The 17,993-nt window shown below is 43.4% G+C and overlaps 1 protein-coding gene across 1 annotated transcript in view; it reads right to left on the bottom strand.

Annotated features, from left to right (window-relative positions):
* The window catches only part of SLC35F3 (solute carrier family 35 member F3), a 60,142-nt gene extending 42,565 nt beyond the window's left edge, over window positions 1-17,577 (bottom strand). The window contains exons 1-2 of the mRNA XM_029961605.1: window positions 17,535-17,577; window positions 2,651-2,975 (exon numbers count right to left, since the gene is read on the bottom strand). Coding sequence (XP_029817465.1) covers window positions 2,651-2,931 — 281 coding nt within the window. The 5' untranslated portion in view covers window positions 2,932-2,975; window positions 17,535-17,577. The remainder of the gene's footprint in view (window positions 1-2,650; window positions 2,976-17,534) is intronic.
* Window positions 17,578-17,993: the final 416 nt, after the last annotated feature.

Here is a 17,993-nt window from a genome sequence, read left to right as displayed (position 1 = left end):
AAACCATATAATCTATTCACTGTTGCTACATTTTATGATCCCCCTTCTGTATATTTTTCCTAGTGGTTGCTGTTCTTTACATGCCCTGTAACTGTACAGGGAGGTATCCCAAAGCACACCTGCTGGGTCTGGTGTCCTGAGGAAGGAGCAGTGTGAAGGCACTGCCTGTGCCACACGGAGGGGAGGTTGAGCTGCCCAGCCCTGCTGAGGAGGAGGTGGCTGCGCAAGTGTCCTTGGGGAGCTTTGCGGCCAAAAATCACCAGGTGCCTGTGGATTTTAGCAACCTGTGTAGGCAAGATCTGAGAATCTCTTCCTTTACTGCTTCACTGCTAAGGTGAATTAGATATCATATTTCCACCATCTCCCACTACCAACTTTTCATTTATCTCATTTAAATTCCTGCCAGAGAGCTCAGATAATATATAAAATATAGATGGAAGCGAAGGATAAAAACAGCAGAAAGTGATTATGCCAGTTTCTTTGCAGCTCCAGGTCAGAATTGTCTTCTTTTAACTATCCAGAAGTCCATGAAATGTCTACCTAACGTGTCCAACCACACCTGGAACGCAAGCTTTCCTGAAGCTGGTGCTGCCTCATATAGAGCTGCAAAGTCTCTGTATATGTCTTTCTCTCTATATTTGCAAACATAATATGCAAAAAGGAGAAATAATTAAGAGGAAAGACTGGAACTCAACGCTTGGGTTTTCTGATGTGCATGCATCTCAGCTGTAATGGAGAAAGCAGATCAATCGTAATTCTTTTCACTATAACTCAGTGCAGCACCACTGAAAGGTCTCAGTGTAGACAGTGGACATGCTGAGGTAGACACTATGAAAACATATGGTAAGGGGCAGCCCTCCCTCCTCCCTAAAGGACTTTCTCATCCAAAAGAACAGAGAGTACAAGAAAATCAGAGGTCTGCAGTGACTTGCTCCAAACCATGGAACAAATCTGCAGCAAAGCTAGGAACCACAGCCATATCTCCAAATGCACAAGTCTACCCTGGCACCCAGAAAAAACTCTGTAAGTTAACCTATTCAATCTGCTGCTCAGATACACAAATGCACATTCTTTACTAAGACTGGGCAAGCTTACTGCTAATGATGTTCCCCTGCATCCCAAATAGGCTGCAGGGCTTGCACCTGCTCTTCAACTCAGCCATCATTTAATTAAATGGAAGACATAAAACTACCAACCGTATCAATTTACTGCAGGAACAAAGAGTATAATGCTCTGGTTTTAACCCCAGGGATCTGGCAAACCACAACCACTCACCCTAGAATTTAGCAGTATTTAAACCATTATCTGAGAGCAGCTGGGAAGAAAAATACTTAAAAACAAAGAAACAAAAGGTAGTTGCTTTTGGGTTAGATTTTGTCACTGTTTTCAGATTAAACTGTAGCTTTCTGTAACCTTCATACTCCTCTCATTTCTGAAGGAAGCAACTTTGCTGTGGAGTAAACAACAAATACAGCCTGAAGACTGAAGTACAGGAAACAGGGCATCTTACAAAGTTGCCTTTAAAACTTCTGCATACTGCTCTAGAATCTGCAGTGGATGGTGATATCCTTTACCTGCAGCCCCAAATTATTTAGCAGATGAAGAAACTGTAATGATGGCTGAGCAGCAAAATTTCAGCATTTATGATCTTAACCCTCGTCATCTGAGGTAGAGCATTTCCTGAGTAGCCTGGTAGATTCTTCCTGCAGTAAGTTTCCACCTTGCTGTTGCGCAGCTGGGAGCTGAGAAATGTGTACTTCTTACTGTTTACTTTTCTGAGCTACTTCATTAAAAGGCTATGAGCCCCACTGTGTAACAGAAGGGGAAAACGTTGTTCACATCCTTCCACGTATCGGGAAAGCTCTCTGACATGGGACATCTTGATGGCTGAGTCATTCCATCTGTCCCAGACACCTCTCAGGCCAAAATGAGTTGAGCTGAGCTGAGCTGAGCTGAGGGAGCGTTCACTGAGAGGCACTCCTTCATGCAGCCAGAGCATCCTCAGCCCCTCACAGTGGACGGGCACTCAGGGCTTTCCATGAGTGCCTCAGGCTTTGTGGGTTTGGCTTGCTATAAAGACAAGGTGTGCTGAAGACAAAGTGCTGCCTTTGGTTATGACTGTGCTTCCTCCCGGAAATAAACACAACAGCTCAAGTTTAACTGGGATCAGAGCTTGGCCTTTGATGTCAGGGGCATAGTGCCAGGAAAATACTGCAGCACTTTTCAGTCAGCTATTCAAGGCCCTGCTCTAGTCCCAAGTTTGGAAAAGAAAAGCTTACTTAGCTTATTCAGAGGCTGCCACAGAAGTTAGCTGTGGGTAGGGGAAGGAGATATTAATAAAAAAAATTATGTTTGCAGAGGTTTAGAACAGAGAACTCTTCAAAAATAATTGCAGAAAATGTGGACTTTCATTACATGATTTCTATGTGTTGGAAATAAATCTGGATTTCTCACTGTTGGAGTGAAATCACATTAGGAATTATAACATGGCACCTAGCATAGGACACACAGTGAACTCAGTCCATCCTTTAACAAACCTGGAGAGGAAAGCAAACACAAGTTCAATTTAATTGACTGATTTGAACAAAACGTCTGCTAAATGTAGAGCAGCATGCAAGAGCCACAGGATTAAAAACAAAAGTTTCCATACCTGTATCTTTGCTTTGGAGACTGCTTTTCAGCTGACTTAAAAACATGTCCAAGATAATATAAAGGAAAGAATAAAAAGTTCCAGTTTGTTGCAAACCATGTTAGAGTAAAGGGTGCATCGAATTTCTTAAAGGTCAATTTTGCTAGCTGGGTTGAACCTGACCAGGAGGAGCAGACACCCAGGACCACGGCCACACCCCAGAAAATCTTCTTGAGTTGTGTCACGGAGCACTTCCAGCAACAGCGGTTCACCCTTCCACCGCCTTCCGCCCCAGCTTGCATCTGTGCTTCAGCTGGGGCTGGAGACTCCCGGGAGCGCTCATCCCCTGGGGAGAAGAAAACACATGGCTTACTAAGGAAATCCATCCTACATTTTAGTTTTCAAATCTTAGGTCCTTCTCAAGTCACGTGGAGCTTTACGAGCAAAAGAACCCACCAGATCCTGCCACAAAATGTCCTTTGTTTTTAGATCATTGCAAAGCCTCTGGTTCAACTGAGGCATAATTAGAATGCAAATAACAATTATCACCTCTAGATTTAGAAGCCACTGGGTAAAATGGAAATGAAAATTACATGTTGCTTTGATGTACATAGAAAGGCTTAACACACCACTTAAACTCCTGCTGTTAGGATGTGTAAATGAATGAAAAATATGGTATTGAGTTTAATAAAGGGGATTACAACAACACTTGAAATTGTTACTGTCTTGGAAAATGTGGAAATGGGCAGTTTATGGAATGTGGTGTTTCTTAAAAGGAGAGGGGGACAATGTATTTAATCTTGAAGTTACGCACAATCACTGCAACATAAGTAGCACGATTAATACTGAATTAGATCACCAGACATTTCAGTGATATCTAGAAAAACAGGTCTCCTGACACTGTAGCCAGATGGCAACCCACAGGCTGCCCTGAAGTCTATCTCTGACCAGGCAACTCAAACATTTTTTAGCTCGAGTCCTGCACCAAATGAGACTGGACTGGAGCTTTGCCCTGTTATAAACTGAGCCTAGCATGCTGCTGGAAATTTTTCTCCTAAAAAAACCTTGCCCATTACATCCTTAAACACGAATTGTTATAGCCCTGCTATAACAGGGCTATGTCTACTATGAGTAGATAATGTATTCTGCTTGTGAACGAATGAGCCAAGTGAGGTGAGGTGGTTCAGTTCTCACAGAGATCAAAATGTGCTGACAGACCTCAGCAGTAGGCCACTGCCTTTAGGGCTCTCTACCTGTCTTTCTTAAATTCACCCCATTCAACACCTGCTACAATTGTCAGTCACCCACATGCAACACTCGGCAGTTATTTCTTCTACAAGCTGACTTCAGTTTAGTTGGTCCATTCACTTGAAGGAGGATGTAACAGTAATTCATGTTGAAATCCAGGAATCTACAGCTTCAAAAGTGTCTGGAAGTCACTGCACGCATTGAAAGACGAAAACATTTACAGCCAGGACAATGAAAGACTACATTATTGCCAACATTTATATATATTCAAGGCAGACTAAGAGAGATCCACACACAAAAAAAATCCTTCCCTATCTTGGTGAGAATTAGTATTTGGAATGGAAAATCTCTTAAAACCTCTTATTTCAGGTTAACCTAAGTTTTTATTTACATGAACTAATACATTATGAAAGAAAAGGTTTCTTTCTATGAAAAGAACTATTTAGTTATTTCTTTACAGATAAGAAATGCATGATCTGAGCTAAGAGCACCATTAGTTTGCCCAGTAAAGCAGTATTTTATAACAGGGAAACCGTGGTCTCTGTTTGACAGAGTGTACAGCACTCAAAGCATAAACATCTAGCCCTTCTGAGAGGCTTTGAGAGAGATGGGATGTTGCTGATCTCTCGACCTATTTCAGTTTTCTATAGAAGATTGTGTGGGCAGCCTCCCACATAACAGAAGATGCACCAGCAGGCCAATGAACTGCTCAAAGTTAATGTGACCTTGTATTAAACACATAATAGAAAGGTTACAAGCTATCTGCCAAATGCTAAAAGAAGCTAGAACTGAAAAAATACTGCCTGTGAACCCTTAGCTTATACAAAATAATTCTAATGCATTTTCTTAGTAATACATTTCTTGTAACTAATGCTTCTTGCCTCACTTGCTGCACAGCCAGTCAAGGTTCAGTTTCCCAAACAATAGTACACTCATTTCTTTTAACCACATCATGTAATGGGCAGCTGCCAGCAACTCTCTTTGCTGTCTACCACTCAATGATCACTGAATTTTTTCCTTCTCAAGATTTTCTGCTGGACATTGTCACTGCAGCATCAAACACTTCACACAGTCTAACAAACTCCAGCATCCTTCCCATGGACCACCAGGATTTCTGGGCACAGAAAACAGCGAATCCATGCAGTCAGGGTGCCAAATGAGCTTAGGAGTTTGTGCCTCTGTGGCAATGCAACTGCACTCAGAGTTAACATTTCTGAAACTACTTGGAGAGGTAGGCAAAAATGTTCCTCCTTCTAGAAGACAGCCAGTGGAGTATCTGCCACGCTCATCTTTCTGCAGTTATTCCCCTAGGAAACAGGAAACCAGGATTTAAACCACTCCTGCTGAAGACATTCGACATGAGGGAACACGCCTTAAGCCACTAGGGTATATGAGATCTCAAGATGAGTAGGTGCTCTGAATCAACACTGAAGCTGTATTATTTTTTCTAAAATATAAATCGATCATGATCACTGAGACAACAAGATACCAGTAGTCTTGGCAGTCCCTGAGAAGGGGGGAACTCACAGCTATACCGTCTGACACACCAGACACTCAACATCCAATAATACAGTGTTGATAGACAGCCCATTGCAGACACTGTAGAGAAGATCTTCTCCCCACCAAGGGCTGAAGCCACCTGCCCTGGTCCCCCTTGTACTGTGCACATATGCAGGAGCCCAGCTGTTCATCTGGACAGCTTGCATGAATATCACTTCAAACTCTATTCCATGGCAATTATTCCCTATAGTTAAACTTCACTGATGCTTTCTCTGCTACACAGGCAAAATTACTTATCCAGTTATATTTAATTTTGTGTTAAACACATCAACAGAAACATTCATTTTCAGCAGTAGACAATACTGCATGTATCACTTCTAAAGTGATCTTGCACCTCAAGGGTTAAATTTCTAGAGATGCTCATTCTTTTCATGCATTTACATGCTGGAGTGGATAAAAACTCATTCCAGACACGATGGATGTCATGATGATAGGGATAAAAATCACTGTCCTGGTGATTAACAGTTACAAGCAGAGACTTGTAATATCTGTCAGTGAATCTGTATTGCACCCTCATGATTTCTGGTGCTGCCAGAGGGCTAGATGCCAAATGGGCACAGCCTTTTCCACTAGATGTGGTACTGTCCTGAAGGATATCTGGGACACAATCTGCCCCCAAAAGCCGGATTGTCTTTGCATATGATGGACGCTACAGATGATATACACCCATGTGGTCTCATCCTGTCATTTACCATGTGGGGCACTTGTCTGCCAGTTGGCACACACAACACCCAGAGATGTAGTTTTCCCTGTGTCTCCACTGGGGACATTCTCCTCAACGAAACCACAGGTGTGCAGATGGGGTGACATCAAACCCACACTGGTTGAAAAGCTGCTCGCTCTCTAACACTTTTAAAAAGCTTGTCCAGACCTCTTCAAAAGTCTGGACAAGAGTCTTAAGACTCCTGTGCATAGCTAGGCAGCTAAAGGCTTACTGTAGGACCACACTGTACCTCAATGTGCATGTTAAAAATACGATACTGATAAAACCAAAGGTGGCGTTCATCTTCTCAGTTTGAGACATCTGCTGTGCAGACTTGTGTATCTGAGACAGTGATTTACACTTTCTGCATAGTTAGTAGACAGAAAAAAGACATTTCCATAGCACGATTTATCTCCTAAAGTAGACGATTAAAACAAGCCAGATGAATCATCCTTTCTGAGTGCCTGTTTCTCTCCACCAGCTCTAAACAGTCTGGGGCAATAAGCTTGAAGTAGGTGTCTCCTGTGTGGGTGTCTGAAGTTGGGTGAAATGAGTCCCATCTCTCCACCACTGCTGTCAAGAACAAATAGTAAAGCCACCACAGACAGCACTGGTGGACTCAGAGCTGTGCAGCACCACATAAACATATTTAGTTGTCATCAGTGACCTGCTTTAGCTGCTGTCAGCTAGTCAGCAGATGAGTGGAAGAAGTATTTCACAAGTGCTGGGTGCCCTTGTCAACCCTTTATAGTGAGAAAGTGACCCTTACAGACCAAGCTCCTATCTTTTAGGGACCAAAACATGTACCTAATGATAATGCACAACTCTGCCAGCTTCCCCAGGCTATGAATGTGTTTCAACTTAAGCAGCCTCTCAGATGTTTTGTAACTGCTTGAGCATTGCACAGAACAAGTTTGTAGAGCTTGCAAAAATATATGCTTATCATAGAGAGGAGAGAGAGCTGAGGCAAGTCCTGTAAGACAGTGCCTGATTCTCAGCGTGGTTAGAGTTCTAGAATCCCGTGACATGCAGGGGAATCAGAGCTGGACACTAACCAAGGTGTATTCTCAGAGCTTTGAATGCTGGGTGACCTTTTCTTCACCCAATAATTACTACATGGAGAGATCAGCGGGAGACAATTAGTTCCAACACACCTGAGAACAGACATGATGACTTCTGATGGTGGTTTTCTCAACGCACAATATTATTTGCCTCAGTAGCAGACTCACAAACTCACAAACTCCTCCTGCCTACCACACTAACTATGAATTATTTTGATGTTCAGGATTTTTAAGCTAAGCTGTTAAAAAGCATCTTCCTGTAAAGAGTACATGAAATAACAAATCCATGAAATGATTTATGTCTCTAATTGCCATTGCAGTTGTCTAAATCTGAAATGTTAGTATTTATTCAGATATGTTGCCCAGGTATTTTCTTCACAGTCAGTCAGGTTAAAGAGTGAGGAGGTTGTAGGGTCTCACTCGTCACCTGGCAGATCACCTAATAGCTAGTGCAGCTTTTTTGTGCCATTGTCAATGATAACCTCTCCTTTCACAGGTCATCCTGGTAGCTGTTTTTAAGGAACTGTTAATATCTCATTTCGGAACCCAGTAATCCCATGTATCAACCTTCCTGCACAGAGCAGTAATGAGAGCATGCACAGCCTAACTTCTGCATCAAGGGACATTACCTCCCTCTCCAAATTAGCTTTAGCTTTGCCAAGCTTATACCAGCTGCATTCTTCTCCCAATCCCCCTAGAGCTCATCAGATGCCAAAGAATACGTTCCTGGGCATCCCAAAGCACCATGACTCCTAACACCCAAGTGCCTCTCTTACAGACAGACCCTGTCAGGATTCAAAGACACATCTGAAAGTTTTTAGGGGTCACCTCCAAGAAATATTTTCATTCTGTATCAGGTAGTCACTGGAACAAGGCCTAGAGCCTCACTTTTTCTCCTGGGTAAATGACCTCCTCAATTCATGCTTTCCCAATAAATAAGCATGTCTTCTATTCTGAGCAGGCCAGCTTTGCTGATATCTGGGTTCCCCTGGCATCGGAGGGCCTGTGCGTTAGGGCGCTTATTTCTAGCAGCAGGGTAGAAGGCTGCTTTATGCACTGAGCTACTGAAGAGGAGCACACACTCCACCTCCACTTTTTGAAGGAAAAATTTCAGCCACTTAGCTGCCAACTCAGCTCTGAAACAGACTGGTAAGCGCTAAAGAGAGTGAGCAATAGTTAGGGATGGGCATCTTAGATGGAATAAAGCACAAGTCTCTGCTCGGCATTATCTACTGGGGAAACTAGATGATTCATCCTACAGCCTCACCAGTGTTCTCTGATGGTGGTCCACAGGCATATCAATAAAGGAGATACAGGTACCCTTTTAGATTTTTAAATGGCTTCTGATAAAATCTCACTCCAAAGGGCCTTACAGAAAATACGCAGACAGAAGTGGTGTTGGAGTGGATAAAAGGTTCGGTGCAAGACAGGAAACCAGTGAGGAGTAAATACAGCAATAGGAGAAGTGGACGAAGCTCTGCAGAGGTCTGCTGTGAGACCTGCACTCTCCACCACTAAGCACAGGTAACCTGACCGAAGGGGTGAGCCAAGAGGAAACAAATTTTCCTAACGATGTGAAGCTAGGCAGGTCAGTGAGGGCAATGGCCAGCTGTGGGGGTTGACAGGCTACGTGACTGGGTCATAAATCAACAGATGGAGAAGTGCGCTGACAGAGAGGTGCAGGTGGGAGCAAACTACCCACATGCTGCATGCTCAGTGATGTGCTCTGGCCGTTGCCACCAGGGATCCTGAGCTCTTCACAGGCTGCTCCATGGAAAAGGGCAACTCAGTGTTTCAAGAACAGCCAAAAAAGCAAAATAACTGCCAAAAATTACTAGTTACAAAGCAGAAAAAAAGAGAATTTTTTTTCCCCTACATCTGGGGAAACTGCAGCTGTCAGCACACCCACACTCAGCGAGATCTCAGGCTAGAAAATACATGTTCCCAATCAATTCCACCAAGCCGGAGGGAAGACCCAATAGACCTCTGGTTGGGCCTCATATGGTAGCTGTGTATGTGATTTTTGAGAAAGCTGCTCTTGGATTCCTACAGGAAAGCTGTGAGTCCCTGTGGGTGGCTGGTGGGTGGGACTGCAACACTCAGCATTGCAATGACTTTGGGTTTGCTCAGATTTCACTAACTTTCCAACCATGGTCAGGGCTGAAGGTCCAAAAGATCAGTATCATATTTTTTAATGAATATCAATTAATGTAACATAATGGAAAAATGACAAAACTCCATAAAACTTTATTAAATCAGTTTTTAAAAGAGAATATTGCATCAACACAGCATTGCACATATGCGTTTTTAGATGCTATTCGGGGAAAGTTTAAAGGACTTTCTTTAAATATTTTGCTCTTACAGTAGCAGACAAAAATAATTTGACTTAATTTGATCATGAAATGGCATGACTAAATTAAGAATAAATCAATACAGAAAATAGTTTTAAAGTCCACAGTACAGTTATTTTAAAGAACAAAACCAGGGTATTAATCTATTAGGTCAGAAGGTCTGAATTTGGTAGAGGCTACAGAATAAGGGATGTAGATATCTGAAAATGGGGAAAACTGCATGACCATGAACTCAAAGCAAGAAAAAAGTGTTCTGAGTTCAGACCCTCTTTTGCTACAGGAATTCATAGTATAAATTAACTAATTATAAAAGTAAAGTGCTATGATTATCTGTGCAGGATATTCAAACTTGTCTGATCATCTCACCTTAATTTCAGCAGGGCAGAAAATAGGACTATTGGTTCATTGGCAGTCAAGATGATTCTCTTGTCCTCCTGTCTGTGGAAATACGTCCGATAGCACTGTACCAAATAGGCCTAAGTTTCTTGTAACAGGTACTCCCATATCCTAAAGTATTACTCACAGATACAATGTTTTTTATCACTAATGGTTATAATACAATAATTCCTGTTTTATCCTATGCTAAATATTATACCTAAACATACTAAGAGCTGAAATTAAATAATCGGCACGTTTGCTGATGATACGCCAAATTCCCCTCCCTAGCATACGTATGCCTATCTTCCTCTGTCAAATACTCCAGCAAGGCTTTCTGCAAATATATATATTATAGTTTCTTGTTAGTGATACAGAGAGAGCTGAAAAATTATCACCTTCATATTGCAGCAATTTGGACTTTAATCCATTTAATTTATCTTCAGAGGCACCTGCTTAGAAATTCTATTAAAAGTGCTGCATTCGAATTGACCTTATTAAAATATGATATTCTACTTTGAATTTTGTGAGGTGGGGAGTTCCCCTAAATACTGTCCTTTTTATGATTAATTAGAATTCATGACTGGAGTCCCTAGCAAAAATGGAAGATACTGGGTACTTACTACAGTATCAGCATTGTGGGACTGGAAATTAACCACCATAAAAGCATGCAAAGAATAATTCTGATTATAAGTTATGTATTCTTGATATTATTCTGCATTCCTTTCTTGAATAAAAATCGGACTGAGTCGTACACTGAGTTACCTGGCGATGTCACTGGGAGTTTTGCCACTTACTGTGAGGAGTTACGGAAGCAGAACTTCTATTAGCACAAAAATCAGATATGACCAAAAACTGTATTCTGTGAAAATTTTGATCAGAGTCTGTTCAAATTTCAGACTAAACAAAGAGTTAAGAAATGATAAAAAACCAGGCTGGATTCTCTGCAGGAAACTACTGTATTAATTATCTAGGCATTTGAGTGCTACATGTCTTTCCTGAGTAATAGTTTTGTCTCCAAGGGAATTCAACTACTTACACAAATATAAAGAGCACATTTACATCAGTGCATATATACAGGGAAGTAAGTGAATTCAAACTAACAGTGAAGGCTATGCTAACTGCATTTTATCAAAAACAGGACAATGTTCTTTCTTCCCTATGGAACTTTCAAAAATTCAGAGTTGCTTGTCTTTCAAGTAAGCACAGTTTTAGACAGAAGACTGCTGTAACCCACTGGTTTCTTGCATACTGAATTCTAACTCCAATTGATTGTTCTCCTAGAAGCTAAAGGATTAACCTGCCATTGAACCTTAAACACAATGCATTTCTTAGGTCTTAAGTTCAGAACAAGATAGTTGGAGCACTTGTTCTCTGTCAACCAATAACCAGATATTAGTGTGGACATGACATAGACTTGTGTGTGCTCACAGTGGTTAGAGTAATGCACATAATTCCCCACATGCTCAAAGATCTACTGGAAGAAAGAAGAGATGTCTTCTTAGGTCTAGCAGCAAACTCATCAAAAGCTGGGTCTCCTTTAAAAAAAACCTAGGTTTGGCTAGATCCACGTTGGCACTGAGGTACTCAGTATAACTGTGAGCAAAAATACATTACATGCAAAAATTCTAGTTTCTATTTTCTCTCTGATACTTGCCTCTTCTTGTTTTTAATGAGATAGGCTTTAGCAACCCACTATTCTTCACTTGTTTCAATCAGCTACAGAAAACAGACTCATGCCTTTTTCAACCACACTTACAATATTATCCATGCTGAGAGTTGCACTATGGAATTTGAGGCGATTGTGGAAAAGCCATTTCTAGCTCTTACTTCCTCACTTCTCTACTCTCTATGACTGAGTTGCAAGGCTTATGAGGCTTATGCTTGTTTGGTTTTTTCTTTAATTGAGGATGCTTGGGGCCAGAAATAGTGATACTGAACAAAATGGAACCTATTACTTCCAGAAGAGTCAACATATAACTTCTGTACAACCAAAGGGTGCTAGATCCCATGTCAAAATTCATGTCTTGAGTAGGACTTACAAAATTTCCAGGCTGGGTACCCCTGCATTATGTTCAGGTAGAGTGGATCCATATTTCTGGAACTGGGCAGCTAACATGGGAGGTGGCACCTGGGTTCTCCAATACATGTTGCCTACACATTTGGTGGGCAGCTCTGCCTAAAAGCAAGCCAGCTCTGCACTGCTAAAAACACCTTGTTTTCTGTTGCCTTTGATCTTATGCCGCAGTGGCTGTCAGCAAAACTCAGTGAAGACTACAAAGTAAATCTACTCTTTTATTGGCCAAATTCCTGCTTCCGCAGGATGCTATCCAGGTCTGCAGTGGCATCTCATGGTTTATAATTAACAAAGATTAACTGGGCTGTGACTAAAGGTTGGCAATGGTACTCCAGCCAAGTGCAACGAGCTGCTTACTATATAAGTGAATGTGCTATACTGAGTACAATGCGCTAGGAAAGCAACAACATAAATAATCCTATATATGAGCCTTGTTGCTGGGAAAGTGCTGGGAAATACATGTTCAGCTAACACAGACTTGTATATTGAACTACTAGTCTTTTCTGAAGTCCAGCTCTTACACTGAGCTGCTTCTATGCTACAAATCCTACTGTTTACAATTGTCAGCCATTAGGAAAGAGGGACAAATTTCTTTTACAAGAATTACAAAATGAAATCAGGAGACAGTGAATAATGAATTCTGGTGACTTAATATTTATTTTCTACTGGTTCTTGTTCCAGCTTCTCGTGGGAGAAATCTATAATTAAATAGATGGATTAGTAATCTGCTTATTTTTTGAGAGCAAATGCCTAAATTGATTTAAGATGACTACAAATGCACCTTACTTCATTTAGGAATAAGTGGGTGAAATGTAATGGTCTGTGATCTACAAGTGGTCTGAGAAGATGATCCAATGGATGCTGTCATTCTTAAGCTCTGTCACTGTAAATGAAACTATGGTTTGTCCACAGTGTTTACATATTGGTTTATTTCAGCCACTAACGTAAGGAAGCTTACATAAATCTTTAATAACTTATCTTTCTGCTTCATGATGCATTAAAACTCCTGCTCTGGCATTAGTTTAGTAACATCAAAATGGTCTCATTTTATTTTTGTATCATTTGAGGCAGGGACACACAGTGTAGAAGTAATGAGTCACCTCCAAACCTATAGCTTATATTTGCACAGGCGAGATGGCAGGCAAAATAACCAGTGGGACATGATAAAAGATGAGCTGGAGGGACTCCCCAGTGAGAAAGCCTAGCACAGCTAAGAGGAGCTCATTTTGAGGCTGTTTAATGTCTAAGAAAGCATGGTGCCATTTGGGAAGGGAGCCAGGTGTTATGCAACAAGAAACTCCTCACGCCTTGGAACAAGATCTAGCTATTGTGCTAACTGAAAATACTGCAAAGAATATGAAAATTGGGCAAAAGTTGCCCTGGGCCAAAGCCGGAGTGTAATTACTGCCCATGTGCATTTAACACTCAGTACCCACAGTAAGTATGGAAGAGGGTACCTCTTTTCCATCAGGGGAGTAACTCACATTATCTTTACCCTGTAGTAACAGAATGCATGCTGGCAGGTACCACAGAGAAGCAGACACACAGCAAACCTACACCCTCATTCATTCCTGTAGCTGCACACTAACTTGTTACCATCACCTTCATCCAATTCCAGTCAGGAGCTGCTACCATAGCTATGGAGCAAGAACAAGGTGGGTTTGATGGTCTCTGCCCTGATTGTGAATGTTCACATTGAAGAATGTCTTCTGCGCAAAAAGACACCCTGAACAAAAGTGAACATTTTCCAAGTTAAATACTTCATGCAGAAGCCAGCACGCATTCCTCCAAGGCCGCTTCAGTGGGGAAACACACACAAACCAACAGCCCTGGCTGAGCCACCAAACCACTGGCCTCTCCTGCTCTCCACCTGCTTCTGTTTTCTAGAACACACAAGCACTATAATGTACGGCTTTCATGCGAAAAAGACCAGTGGGCACAAATCTTGCTTCTACAGACATGAAGTCTGGGGTGAGATTTTCAGAGGGTCTGCCCTAGTGCTCAGTCAAAGTACAAACAAATGTTGCCTGACTACCAAAACCTTTAGATGCCACCAGCTAATAGTTACACAGTTTTATCCAGAGATATATTTATGCATCATTTGAGCATATTTCCCAAAAAGGATGCTTCAATAGGAACCTGAAGTCACTGATTTCAAAAAAGAAGGCTTCTCCCACCTCTATCTGCATTCATGACAGGGTTCTCCTGTGGCCAGAAAACATATGTGGGAATTTTGGGGGTCCATTCCTATCTGCTGTAGGTCTTTTCTTGCCAGCTTTGTGAAAATATATGCTGCTTGTTTTTAGGCAAGTTGCTTCATTCTGCAGTTTCTGGGCTGCTCCATTTGCAAAATGAGGATAATAAGAATCTCATCTCTTAAAGAAGCAGACTGCCAGTCATGAAAGTTTTTGCTGTGCTTGGGATCTTCGGTTTGTGCTAGCTAAAGAAGTGAAAAAGATTTATTATTAAAGTAATTACAGTCTTGATACTCTTGTGATAAATTCCCTGCAGGCATGCAAATATATTAAAGGCCAAATTTGTTTCTCATATGTATTTACACAAATTCCCTGCAACTCCAGTGATGGTTACTCCAGCTGAACATGTGGCAGAATCTGGTTCCATGGCAACTCAGTTGATACATTTATGCGTAATAACTGATAGCAGAGAGGTGTCATTTGCCTTATAAGCAACTTTGAATATCACCAATATTCAATATTCCTGACAGAACAGTGCAGAGGAAATGTGCTATATCCTTGGTGCTGAAAGCATGGGAATAAGTAGCTCTAAGTAGGGGCTAACTAAGCCAGGACATATTTTCTCTGGTGAGGTGATTGTTCTGCAGCTCTTGATCAAAGTTGATGTTACCTATCTCTGATGATGTTACCTGCTCTGAGATGCAGAGTAAGAATGGAAATATTTACCTTCCCAAGGAGGGGAAGTCAGTCCTCAAAGTACCCTGTGCTTTCATGTACGAATAGGGTGAAAACAGTCAATTGGCTGGTCTGAGAGGAATGGCCACTGCAGCATGGATAGAAATTGGCAAGAAAAATAACAACAGAAAGATGAAAAAGCACAGATCAGGCACCAAGCCTACATTTCTCAAAATATGGATCATGTGCAATGGTACCAGGCACAGAAAACACACTGCTTGCCTGAGCAATGCATGTAGATACAGTTGTCTTGAAAAGTGCTGGTACAGCAGGCTCCAAGCATACTGATGATTCAATCTCTGAAATAATTCGAAATGGCAGTCACGCTTCTGAAGGCGCACTAAGTCCTTATCTTCCTTTTAAAGCAAAGAAGCTACTGCACCAGCAGGAAAATAGAGGGAATGCTGGAGGGCTTTACAGCAATGCATATCAATGAAAGGCTCCTCTTGGCTAACCATCCTAGAATGAAACATATTCCTAGTGGTTCTGCCAGAGATCCTTGAAATGTTTTGATGGCGGTTGATAGGGGAGAAAATAATCATAACTACAAAGCAGATGAAAGTTCTTGCTGTCTTGCTCTTGTAGCAACGTCTATGCTCTTGCAACGGGCTTGGGCTACCAGAGAACTTTAGAAAGGCAAATCTTTGCCAGAGGTACTGCAGCCAGACCAAGGGAAGTCAGCAGTCCACAGTATGCCCACTGCCTCACTTTATTTTTGCCTATAACTACATTGAGGCTGTTTTACATGGCTTTAAACACCAGCTGACAAAATTAGTCAATATTAGTCCGAAAGGAAATGTTGTCAATTGATTTGGAAAAGGAAGCTCTCAACGAAGTCAGTCTGTTTCATTAAAGAGAAGGAAAGAAACTCCAGGTCCTATCAGACACCATCGAGGCAATTTAGATTTTTGCCGCTGATGACGAAGAAAAAAGGAAACTGAAGTAAAGAAGGAAAAGTCTAACTAGGTCAACAAAGTCCCTCGTGGGTGGTCATAGGGTATCTGAGAGTTGGTATGCAGAGCAGACAAGGAAATGCTTGAAAGGATTCAATTTTATAGCATGGTGAAAGATTGCTCTGCTTCTGTTTCTATATAAGGTAGGTAATAAACTGTATTTGAACTGGTAAAAGAGGAATGAGATGACCCACATTTCAAAGCTGGAACCCAGTGGGTTATTATTATTTATTATTCATAAAGCATTTGCAGTGCACCACAAGAAAGGGAGACACGCTCCTTGCCCAGAGGAGCCTCCAATGCAAACCCTGAGAGAAACACTCTACTGTGCACGGGGCCAACTCCAAGAGCTTTTTTTAATTCTAATTATAGCGTAATGAAGATCAGGCCTGCTCTTCTTTCCATCAGAAAACTGAGATACCTTTTCCTATCTCTACAGTAGGTGATTCTTATGTTGTGGGAATGCAACAGCTGTATTCTCTGCAAACTGAAATAACAACATTCAGGTACCCGATATTCCACTTTTACTTGCTGATTTTAGTTCCTTTTCCCCTCCTGTGCATGTTCTCACTTTCTCCTCCACAGAGCTTTTGCTACCGTTTTTTCTTTGCTTTTCTTTGTTCTTCAGCTTTTCAATATTATTTTTTTCTTTTTCATGAGCTTTCTATGGAGCATCATTCACATTTTGCCTCCTACTGTTCTATCATTCCCTTTTTTGAGCTGTTCTTCCTCTTTGCCTCATCTTGCTCATCCCTTTTCTGCCTATCCTCCCTCCATTCCAACTCCATTCTTTCAACCAACTACGACACCCCCCAGGAGATCCCCCAAACCAGTGGGATCTCTTTGCTCCTCCTTCAGGAACTGAGCTCTACATCCATCCCTCAGATGGGGTCCTCTTCCCAACCTGCACCCTGCCTTCACATCACTCCCAATCTCACCTGCTGTGCCCCTCCAGGACATGGCTTATAGGTTTCTACCCAAGATCACAGCTCCTCACCCCAAATCTCCCCAATGGGTACACCCAGAGCTTCAGATTTCTCTGTGGAACCCACCTGAGCACATCAGTGCCCTTTTCAAGGTCCCCTGCCATGATCCTTGAAAGTCTCCAAAGGTCCCTATGGTTCCTCAAGGTCTGTCACCCCCTCCCCCACTGCTGTTGGACTCCAAATGTCTGCCCTAGCCATAAGACCCCAACCCCACGGCTACCATGCTGGTGGATTGGCAACTACAGGAGAGGACAGACGGTTGGAACACGGGGCTGTGTTCCTCTCATCGGCAGAGCAAATCCGTCCAGCATCCTCCCTCCCGCCTGCCGAGGGTCCTGCACGGCAGGTACTTGCCTAGGGGCTCGGAGGCTGCTCCCGGGTCCCGAGGGGAGCTCCGGAGAGAAGCTCTGCCTCTGGAGCACGGGTGAGGAAAGACCCGGAGCTGAGCGGGGCGGGGGTAGAGGAGCAGGCGCTGGCGATGCCCGGCCGCGCGGTAGCTGCGCGCCCCGCGGGTCCCCACCGCCCGCCCACGAGTGTCGCGCAGTCCCCGCCGCACGGCAGCGCCCAGGCACCGCACCGGTCTCCCCAGAAGCATCCCCCGTCGCGGTACCCGGTCTCCCTGAGCCACCCCCGTCGCCGCTCCCAAACCTCGTCGTCTTACCTTCCACTTTGGTGAGGGTGAGGACGGCCTGTTGCAGGCGCTGAGCGGGCCACCTTGCCGAAAGCTTCTTTCATGGCGAGCCCGTCGCCGGCGCAGCTTCCCGCCGCCCGGCCTACATCTTGGCCCGCCGAAGCCCTTCCTCGGCGGCGCTCCCCGGCACGGTCCCGCCCGCGCCCTCTGCCGCAGCACCGGCGGCGGGCTGGTGTCGGCTTCGCACCGCCGCGCCGCTTTGCCGCTCGGGGCTGCTTGCAACCCACGATCACCGGCACGGCCCCCCCCGTACCGCCCCAGGCTCCGGCCGGCCCCCGGGTCGAGGCGGTGGGAGGCGCCCGTACACCACGGCTCGGACGCTCGGAGCCCCCGACGCGCCGCTCCGCGTTCGGCTTCCCGGCGGGCAGCAGGGAGCCGGGACCGTAATGCGGCTGCGGACACCGCTCCCGCTCCCGTTCCTGCCGGTGC

Source organism: Manacus vitellinus, unplaced genomic scaffold, assembly GCF_001715985.3.
Source record: "Manacus vitellinus isolate BGI_N305 unplaced genomic scaffold, ASM171598v3 scaffold_37_pilon, whole genome shotgun sequence".
Taxonomy (NCBI): Eukaryota; Metazoa; Chordata; class Aves; order Passeriformes; family Pipridae; genus Manacus; species Manacus vitellinus.
The sequence above is the reverse complement of the archived record's forward strand: the minus strand, read 5'-3'. Positions and strand labels throughout refer to the sequence as shown.